The sequence below is a fragment of the Caretta caretta genome, chromosome 8 (assembly GCF_965140235.1).
Source record: "Caretta caretta isolate rCarCar2 chromosome 8, rCarCar1.hap1, whole genome shotgun sequence".
Classification (NCBI taxonomy): domain Eukaryota; kingdom Metazoa; phylum Chordata; order Testudines; family Cheloniidae; genus Caretta; species Caretta caretta.
In genome coordinates, this window is record NC_134213.1 from 90634678 (window position 1) to 90645761 (window position 11084).

The 11084-nt window shown below is 44.8% G+C and overlaps 1 protein-coding gene across 2 annotated transcripts in view; it reads right to left on the reverse strand.

The window, feature by feature from the left end:
- AK4 (adenylate kinase 4) overlaps positions 1-10669 on the reverse strand; it is a 47740-nt gene extending 37071 nt beyond the window's left edge. For both annotated transcript variants that reach the window (XM_048860532.2, XM_048860533.2), the window contains exons 1-2: positions 10475-10669; positions 9809-9982 (exon numbers count right to left, since the gene is read on the reverse strand). In XM_048860532.2, coding sequence (XP_048716489.1) covers positions 9809-9953 — 145 coding nt within the window. In that variant the 5' untranslated portion in view covers positions 9954-9982; positions 10475-10669. The remainder of the gene's footprint in view (positions 1-9808; positions 9983-10474) is intronic.
- Positions 10670-11084: the final 415 nt, after the last annotated feature.

Sequence of the window (11084 nt, forward strand, 5' to 3'; positions counted from 1 at the left end):
AAGACGGTTAAGTTATAACAATGATGGCCAACTTTCTGAGGCCAGAAGTCGTGCTTAGGATTTTAAAGACACCTGAAGTCATCTACCCCAAGGGCCTATGCTCCCCACCTCTTATGGGCATGGAGAAAGTCACAGACTTGTGTGTTCTGGAATCACTGCCATAGCAGGCTACTAGATTGTTCTAAACCCCCAGAAAGCTCCACACAGATGATCCACTAAGTAGTCTCAGTCATGGGTTTAGTGTGGAGGGGGGATAAGCTAAATGGAAAGAAAAGCGAAGGGAGTGGGGACATTAAAGGGAAGGGTTTATGGGGACAGGATAGAAGAGGGTAAGAGGGGCAGGTGTGGAGTGCAGTCAAAGTGAAGAAACTGTAAGGGAAGATGGTCGAGGGCTGGGCAGACAGCCAATCAGTACAGGGCAGAGAAAGTCCAGTCAAGGCTGTAGAAAGTTCTCCAAATGTCCCTACTTTGGCTGCTCTGCTCCTACCTGCTGTAGTCTCCAGCTCCCTAAGTAAGAGGTCTATGACCCCCAGGGATTAAGAAAACACAAAGGTGGTATAGAGCCACCCACCCCCTCCAGCTCCTGTGCCAAATACAGCTCAGCCTGAGCCAAGACTCTAGCCCAGAGTTTCTGACTTTGATATTGAGACGCAGAGTCGGGCACTTCACACAGTTTGGATACTACTTGTTTGTTTTTTTTAATACCAGTAAAACAAAAAAACATGGAGATGGGAACTGACTAAACCAATGTCAAGTTACGAAATCCACAACATCTTCATCCCTGAGTCAGAGATTAGTAGAATGAAAGTATTTATTTACCATCTTCCCAGGAGGTGATGAGGACTTCGGTTGTACAACATTGTATCTCTTCAGATTTAAAATGACACAGATCAAGTAATGCCTGTGCTCCTTCAGGTGTCCTTGCCACAAGTTAAAGTTACATTTGTAGCACATTCCCACCTCTAGGACAGGTTTTGCTGCCTGGAGTTACCTGAGCAACTCAAGATCTCCCCTCTCCGATTCCTAAAGCAAATCCCACCCCCAGCCCTCTCAGCCCTCCACCCAAAGCCTGGTCAACTAGAGGAGACTTTGGACCACATGTGAAGGTCAACAAGTTCCAGCTATTTCAGACCAGGGAAGTGAATTCTGTATTTGAGGGGCCCTCACAGAGCATGTCCTGTCACCAGGTCCCTCTTCTGTAGGGAGCGGGACACAGGTGCCTCTGCTGATCTCTCCTGCTGCAACATCAGATGTGGGTTTATTGACATAGCTGCCATGAACTCGGAACCAAACCAAGCAACCCCTTCTTCTACTGCCCAAATTGAAAGCCTTGGTAGTGGCAAATATCTCAATTAAATGCCCTAGCTGCCGCCCTCATCTCACCATAGTCATTTCAGCTTTATCTAGATTAATCCTCAGCCTACTTGTTCTCATCAAGACAGTGGGAAAGTCATTCAACAGCACCCCAGATTTGAGGAGACAGATGACCGCTGTAGTCTAGCAAAACACGTGCTTAACTTTAAACACATGAACAGTCTCCCTGAAGCGGATGAGTGCTCAGCACTTCCAAAAAGTCGGGCCACTTATTTTAGGAGCCAAACTGTCGGTTTGTATTTTTAAAAATCTTGGCTCTATGGTCATTAATTTCTCCAGAAAATGCCACAAGCAAAGTATTACCAACTTAACTGAGGTTTATGAACTATTGCAGATTCACAGCCTAAAGACAGTTAACCAGATTCATGATGCAGGAAGCATATCCTCTTTCATACAGAGGACATTTTCTAAACTCGTAAGTGGACTTTATAAACAAGTTTACAAGCCAGAGAACAAGTAGTTACACATTTTCTGGGTTAATAAGTGCTATCTAGTACAACAGTCAGACCAATAAGGTTTATATAAAACCGTTTACTCTCAAATCATGATTTAAAGACTTCAGTAACACAGCCAGAGATTGTAGGTCTATTTTCAGGAGCGGGTGGGCAAGGTTCTGTGGCCTGCGATGTGCAGGTGGTCAGATTAGATTATCATAATGGCTCCTTTTGGCCTTAAAGTCTATGAGTCTATAATACCTGCTATCTTTAAGAGAACAAAATTACCAGATTACATTCTCTGACCTCAAACTTGTGGCTCTCAGGGTGGCTTCCTTATACAGCCAGTTTCACCTACACTTGGCACAATCTTTTCTATGTAAAAAGAATAACTCATGACTTGCAGAGATAATCCATAAACATCTGGAGCAGAACACAAGCTCCATCAGAGACAGGAAAGATCATCCCAAACTTCCCCTCAGTATGGAGGTAGGTTTTAACAAGTGGCCTCTGAGCCACCCTCCCCACTCCTGATTTACATGAGTATAAACAGATTTCTGCCCACTCTATGACAAAATAGTCATTACAATAGATCGTTAGAGAAATGCTCTTTTGAAGGGATGTGAGCCAGTAGCTCCTTTGTGTGGCAGCCCTTATTATCAAGCTGTTAGCTACCTAAATAATGGAATGGATATGGCAAGTCACATTATTTCACTTAACTGGCGAACTTATCTGAAGTTTCAAGAGTCCATCAGAATCCAAGCACCAACAGGTAAAGTTAATTATGAGGAGACTGAAAGAGTTCGAAAGAGTTCAAAAGAGCCAGAGAAGTATTAGCAGCTGGTTATTTACACCTACACAAGGGTTGTTTGTAAAGGGCAAAACAGTTGAATTTACAGTGGTGAGAGGTACCAGCTTGACTGCCCTGGAAGATTAATTCCACGAAACAAGCAAAGCGTGGGCAGTAATAGTGAAACATTTTTCCTGAACTGCCATGCCAGTGTGGCTCAGCACTGGGGTTATGATCACCTCTAGATGCAAGACAGTAATTTGGGATCCATGCTCATTAAAACCTTAACTTCCCTAATGAGACCACATATGAGGGGCTTGCAAAGTAGCCACCCACATATTAGGCATTGGGCTGAAACCAATTTATGTCACACAGGCCAAAACACCACTGTCAGCTTACTACTTTCAGTCCCTTCAAGAGGAAAGTCTAAGACAAGGCAAAGCTCCAGGCTCAGAGAGCTTGCAGCTCAAATCTCCCACCCTAAATGGGAGAAAGTCAGACACTGATTCCTAACTGCCTGAAATTTGGATTTTGAATCTCTACATTGGTTTACCCAGTCATACCAAGATGAAATAAAGATCTGGACCAGGTGTTTTGGCTGAGGCCTGATCTTTTCTTCCCCTTCAGAGGGGCCATGCAGCCAGTGGACAGAATTGGGAGTAAAGGACTCCTACTCTAAGCACACCTGTTCCATGGCAAGTCACTATCTACCTCACAGGAGGGTAGAAAGGATTAAGGATCATGGAGAGCTTTGAGAATGAGAAGAGCTAAATAATTTGAGCCACATTCAAAACCAGTGACTGATGAAAGAATCAGCAGCCCGTACTCCCGAGTGTGGCTCAGGTCACTAGTAACTATTTGAGTATATTTTTCCCATCCTAATTGGAGATGGGCCCCAAACCTGAAGAGCAGGTATAAACCTCACCCTGTGAACTCTGGAACGGATTCTGACTAAACTGCCTCAAACCCAAACTGGATGACTCAGGCTCCTCTTTTAATGTCAAGATTTATTGTTCTCCAACATACTCAGACAATATACTCCAACTTCTCATGTTGTACTGTTACTAACTTGACTGTTAGTTCAGTACTATTTAAAGAAACAATCCCAGCAGCTTTGTAATGTATCTTTATGACAGAACCTGGGCTCTACCCTGTTTAACCAAGCACCTGAACAGCAATAGCTGACAGAAGCATGTTCATTAATACTGTCTATTTTCATTAAGCTTGTTACCTTTTAAGACAAATAACATTTTAAAGAGATCATGCATAGCTAGACATAGAAAGCAGAAGCAGTGAGTTGAATGATGCAATTAAAGCAAGAGGCAGAGACAAGCCACTCACTTGGAGGATATTTGACTCACACAAGCCAGAAAAATTCAGAAACACACAGCCTTTTGGCAGAAAGTTAAACTTGAGTTTTAATGATCTCATTACTACAAATAACCTGTGAATCCTTTTAAGGACTCATGATTCTGCATTCTTCCACAGATGGTTGTCTATTACAATGTTCAAAACTTTCATTGGATGGAAAGTTGATTGATTGGGCTTAATCCTGCATTATTAAGTACCATCTGAAGTCAAGAGGAATGGAGGGTGATCAGCACCACAGATGGAACCACTTGTAACCATGTCTCTACTCACCCAGCTCCTTGCTGTTGTAAGGATGTCCTCTTCAATACAGATGCATTTTCACTCTCAACATTCATTATGTTCAGCACTTTGCAGGATCTGATCTTTATTGACTAATTGAAGATATGAAGGCCTTAAAGATGACTAACAGAGTGGCCAGTAAACATTACAGATATAAAAAATATTCTGGCTTTCTTCTATAGCTACTTCAGAACACAGGATGGTTCCAGCTGAGCTTCATCTCCTTGCACTGCAGCTTCTTTATTGGACATATATTTGAACAGTTAGAAGTCCAGATGGTATCAGATTATTAGCATGGGTATAACCATCCCCTCCAGTTTTAAAAGCAAGACTAAAAATGTACAATCATGTTGCTGTTTGGAAAGAGTTTTCATCCAGATCAAGCAAGAATAAGGTAATACACAACAAGATAGGGTGCTGCGTTGCCCGTCAGTCCTCTCAACATATAGGACAGAACAAATTTAAGAGTCTGTTTACTCTTCAAGCTGAGTTTTCTTTCAATAGCACAGCCATTTAGTAAGCAGGTACGATCAGATATGTTATAGCTCAAATTCAACACCATGGAGTTCTGATGCAACAGCGTACTCAGCCTTTTGATTGAGACACAAGACCTAGCTCCTCTTGGGGAGAAGTAAAATATAATCACGGTACTTTGGGTAAAAACAGGAGTGCCATCTCCAGTGTGCTGGTCAAGCTGCCCCTGGCTGTTGTATTAGTCTTCATTTCCTGAACTGTATACTGTCATGAACTTTTCAACAGCTGCTGCTTGACACCCAGAAGTGGCTGCATTTCAACAGTAGGTGGAACCATCAATTTTATATGCACCTTACCTGCACTGCATAGTATTTGTAGGAGATCCTTGGATTAAAATTCCTATTGGAGCATAACATTGAAAGGTTTCTTAGAAGCAAGAAAGATTGTCACCACCTAAAACGTGAACCAAGTAGTGCATAATATAGATTCAGAATGGGAATACACAGGGCCAAGTTCGGACTAGTTTACTGTAGGGCTAGCTTTAGCTAGCACATGGTATACTTGTAAAGGAAAAGGTGAGAACTGAAATAGAATTCAGGAAAGGCTAATACTTTAGGCCCCAATCCTGCCAAGATTTATGCAAATGAGTAGTCCCATTGAACTAGTAATGCATAGAGCAGCAGTGCTTTTTGTTTGCTGTAGTATTGTCCCACCCCTTTTTGTAAGCCTCCACAGAAGGGGTTTGTTTGCACGCATCCTTTTTTAAAAAAATGCAATTAAACTTTAAAAATAGACAATTTGGCTTTGCTGGACTAAAGTTATTAAGAATGTGGCCTTAAAAGGCCCAACTATAGGCAAATTGTATTTCTTCATAGAGTTTAAGACTAGAAGGAACAATTAGATCATGTAGGTAGGCCTCTTGTTTATCACAGGCCACGACTCCTTGTGCATTAGGGTTTATCTGCACAGCAAGCTCGACTGTGAGCCTACAGCATGCCAGAATTCCGCACACTAACAGACCACGCAGACCCTGCTATGCGCACTAAGAGTTCCACAGAACTTTTGAGTTATGGAACTTTTAGTATGTGGCAGCAGGGTCCACATGGCCAGTTAGCACACAGCAAGATGGCACACTGAGTCACATCCTGGCTTGCTGAACACTCACCCCGTCAAGTGGACAAGCCATTAGTGATTCATAATTTTTAAAATCTCCCCCTTTACTCTTTCCTCCCTACCCTCACGCATTTGGAGTTCCCCTCACACACACCCTCCCTTAGTGTTGCAACAATAGGTTTATCTGACCTGGATTTTCCTGGTTTTGAAATCTAGCCATCTTTAAAATAATACTTTGATGACAATCCAACTACGTGAGTATTTCTCCAACTTAAGGAATTAATCCCCCCATCAATGTAAGGGACAGCACATATTATCTAACGACTACAGCACTGCCTGTAGGTCACATATTAAAAAAAATACTCAACTGAAAAAAGTTCACACTGCTGTCTGAATGTTATATCTACTTTTGTTACAAAAGAATTGAAAGATGAGGGGCAAAACATTTCTCTGTTTCAGTTTATTTTGTGCAATTAATGGTTGTGTATATTCGGTTTCACTGTTCCCCCGTACAGTGAGTCAGTTTCCTCTCTGTGTAGGACTTTCAGTGTAACAGAGGAGAAAACAGCATTTTGGGGAAAAAGAGAACTGATTGCCTAACCATAAAAGTCAACAGAGAATTTGGGGGCCAGTGTAAGATATTTTTCAATTCACTTCTTAAAGTTAGTTGTATTGTCACAGCACCAGCTATGGACCAGGGCCCCACTGTGCTAGGGGCTGTACAAAACACAGAACCAAAACGCTGGCCATGCTCCAAAGAGATTAGACTCGGTCTACTTATAACACAACACATGGATGCAACGGGCCAGGGAAGTACAAGGAAACAGTAAGACAATACAAATTAGTGTAACAGGCAGCAGTCTTAGCATATAAAATGCCTAAGTTGACTGCATCCATTTAAATTACAACTAGCACAAGACCTCTTCTAATGCCAATAAAGTCAAAGCTCTCAGGAATGTAAACTGGACATGGAAACTGCAGGCATTCCACATCTTCCTGTCCCTCTAATTTTTAGTTACCTCAGTAAGAATACTTCAGAGGAAACTCACACCTCTGCTCCTGCACAGAATTACATCTCCAGTGAGGCCAGCAGTTCCAGGTTGAAACCCAACAAGAACTGCTGCACACTTATCCATTCCAAACTGTTCCTGGGCACCACATGGTCTGTGCTGTTGTGCAGGAACTCCAGTGTGAACCTCTTGAGGGAGGAGAAGAAACTCACATTGAAAGGGAAGGAGTGCGACAAAGGAAGAAGGAAACGAGACTGGACTGAAGAAGGAACAGAAACTCAAAATGGGAAGTGGGGAAGAATAAGGTGGTAGAGGGAAAGATAGGCAAAAATAAGGAGACGTGGAAAAGGGATGTGAACAGTTTACCATAAGAGGAAAAATACTGAGATCTAGGCAAGGCCTACAGTAGCAACTTTTGCTAGTATATCAATGTTGGTTAGGTCTGCTGTGTTTTCTGTAACATTTCTATACCACCGAAGCCCTGGTGCAGAGGCAAATTATAGCGGCATAAAGATGCTTGTGCCAGTATAGATAATTATGCTCAGGAAACCGGTACAACTAAGCTATAATCAGTAAAAGTATTTTTGCCAGTATAAGCAGTGTTAATGCTAGGAGGGTTTGCTTGCACAGGTACCAGAAAACTTCTTCTAGTGTAGGTCTAGCCCTAGAGAAGAGAGACAAGAGAAAGAAGACAGAGGGAATAAGAGACTGCTATTTGCTAATTCAGGTGGTATTTACATAACTACCCACCTTCACACCTGAAAGTGAATAGCTAATATTAATACACAAAGGAAATAGATTCTGGGATCCTCACTGAAATTCTATACCAGGGTGATAAGTAGACAAGGCTAGACCCTAGCTTGCATATGGAGCACACGCCAATGCTCTGTTAATGAGGGGGAATGAACTCCCCCAAACAGATACCACTGAAATTCAACCGCTGGCTCTGTTAGTCTTTTCATTACAAAGCCTGTTTCTGACGAGTTTATAACTTGGCCATAAACACTGGCTCCGAGATGAAACTTGGCGTATAAAAGGCTTAAATTCCTAAAGTGAATATTTTCGTTTCTAAGTTACAATGCCAATTTACCATTTATATGTTAGAGGAAGAAATGGCACAAGTTTTTATTTTAGAAAAAATAAAAATATTTCCAGAAGCAACCAAGTTTGAGCCAGTTTCATAATGCCTAGCTCTAAGAAGCCCAAATTATTTCCCCTACCCAGAGCTGGGAGAACTATGAGGGGCATGGGACTGTCAAGATCTTTTCCCATGCCTCTAGTTGCCCTGCAGCCCATGTGTCACTGCAGACTTTTCTGTTAGTATGACCTAACTCACTACACTACACAGGAGATAAGCGGACAGGCCCATGGCCGTGCCCCGGCACCACCCTCCACCCTGAAAAAAGAACCAGAGAGAAGTCTCTGCTGCCACAGATGGAGCCCCCCTACAGCACAGCTCCACAGTACAGTACACTTCACAGCACAGATGTGCCATAACCTGCCCACATGCAGCAGAACTGCACTGGTTCCACTAAAAGAAAAGGAGGACTTGTGGCACCTTAGAGACTAACCAATTTATTTGAGCATGAGCTTTCGTGAGCTACAGCTCACTTCATAGAATAGAGCATAGAATTCTGCCTTACCCAGAATTAGAATAACTTCGAAGTGAGCTGTAGCTCACGAAAGCTCATGCTCAAATAAATTGGTTAGTCTCTAAGGTGCCACAAGTCCTCCTTTTCTTTTTGTGAATACAGACTAACACGGCTGTTACTCTGAAACTGGTTCCACTGCCTTTCGAGCCATATGTGCCTGTAGAGGGGATGAGATTTAAAGCTTTAGCATTTAAAACTAAGCAGACAACCCCACTGAGATATTTGTAACACTACATAAGTAGGGAGCTATTTTTCACAATGAATTATGAATTGAAGATACACAATAGTTAGGGTATCACAAATTCACAGCATGCACACATATTTACACCAGAAGCCATTTACCATTTTGTAATATTTTTACTCAAAGTTAAGTGTGCAATATTTCCCCAAAACCACAGCTACCGGTGGATGAATGGGCACACACTAATTATTTATACAGGCTTCTTCTGAACCTCAATTACTATGTATGAAAGAATCACTGTAAATTTTTTTTAAATAGTTTTCTCTGAAAAGTTAACTGTGTGGATTTAGACAAGAAAACCAGGGAGTTACAATTTTTCACACAATGAAAAAAACAAACAAGCAGCATACAAGGTGAATAGTACATTTAAAAAGTTTTAATTGTATTCATTGATATTAATAACTCTGATAAGAAAACCATCCCTTTAAACTGCACACAGGAAAAAACCTACTACAGCAGTAGAAAACAGTGAGTGAACTTAACCCCTGTGTATTGCAAATCGTGCAGAGAAGCACAATTGTCTCCTGTTTCGGATAACTTGTTGCCGTTTTCATTAACCAAGAACGCTACTGCTTCTGTAGGGTTTTTGTTTTGTTTTGTTTTTTCTAAAAACGAGATCCATAAGGACGCCAACCTCTCTAAAGACTGGTCAGCCTCATTACGCACCACATCAGTGGACAAAGACTGAATTACAACATAACAAAAATGTAAAGAATCTGTTGGAAGGTGCTGCTTCTCTTCACCCCCGATTACACTGTAAAAGCGGGTTATGCAATACACTGAGCAACACACACAAGCCTGTCGACTGGCTCCTTGAGCGACGGTTGCTAGCCAGCGGCGAGATCATTTTGCAAAGGGCCCGATTTCATGGCACAATTCCCCTCTCGGGACAAACAGCGTTTAGGATCATCTGCCCCGATGGATCCCCGAGCCATTTCGCCTAGCGCTTCGCCAGCCCGGTTGGTCTACAACACAGGGCGCCTCCTGCATGCAAGGAAACATGTAGGCGCTTCTGGGTGAGCAGATCCTCCACAGCTGGGCACTCTTCCCCCCCCCCCCCCCCCACTTACCGCTCTTTGCCCTGATGTTCTCCCGCAAGAAGTGCCCGCTGGAAAGGTGCTGGAGCCCGAAGCTCTCGGCAATTCTCTGGCACACGGTCCCTTTGCCAGAGCCGGGGGGGCCCAGCACGACGGCCCGCAGGAGCTTGGAAGCCATCGCCGCCGCTCACAGCTCCCCGCTGATCCCTGCGGAGCGACAGCGACCCCAGCAAAGTTACCGAGCAGTGGCCTGGGCAGGAGCAGCCCCTCCCGATCAGAGCGGGCTGGGGCAGAGACCGCCGGACCCCGCCAGCGCCAGGCCCTGCTACATCTCCACCCAGCGACTCCGAAGTTACAGCGGAGGCGCCTGCAAATCGCGCGGGGGGGGGTTCTTTACACGTGGGCAATTCTCCCCTGCGGGCTGTAGCCTCCAAGCCGCCGAGTAACTGAGTTCCTGGGGCTCCTTAGGGACCCCCACCGACGTCGGTGCCACTTGCAAGGGGAGGGGGGGGCATCCTCCTTCCCACCCACCCCCTACCCGGATTGCACCCACGGCACTTCCAAAGAGCCACCTTCTCCGGGAGGGAAACTCAACTCTCTAATTTTTAAAGGGATTGGGGGCGGGGGAGGAAAGGGGGGGAAACTCCTGCAATATGGCGTTTAAAAAATGTGCGAGGGGTTTGACACGCTACGACTGACCCAGCATAGCACACAGCAGGCTGCCGCTCCGCCTCGCCTCGCCTCGCCCCCGCCTGTGCCTTTAAGGGAGAGCGTGGCAGCGGCGCCCCTTTGCAAAGGCAAGCCCCAGCCGCGGGAGCGGGAGCAGCCGCGCGCGCTAGCTAGCTCCGAGCGCTCGCACTCGCCGGCCCCGGCCCGCACAGCGGCAGGGAAGAAGACGGCCAGTGGCGAGCTGTCACAAACCCAGCCCCGCCCCCGGAGGGCCCGGCGCAATGGGATCTGTAGTCCTATTGGTGCGTCTCTCCCACGCCCACCAGCAAACTGAACCGCCCACAAGGACTACAAATCCCAGCCGACCACACCAGCCAGCCGGCTTCCCTCCCAGCTCCCTCTAGGAATGTCTTGGGTCCAGGGCAGGGGCTCTCCAGCGGGGGGTTGGGTCCCCTCAGGGCGTCGTGAGGTTATTACATGGGGAGGGGAGGGTCAGGAGCTGTGAGCCTCCCCCATAAACCCCACTTTGCCTTTGGCATTTATAATGGTGCTAAATATATTTAAAAGTGTTTTTAATTGGGGGGCAGGTGTCACACTCAGAGGCTTGCTCTGTGAAAGGGGTCACCAGTACAAAAGTTTG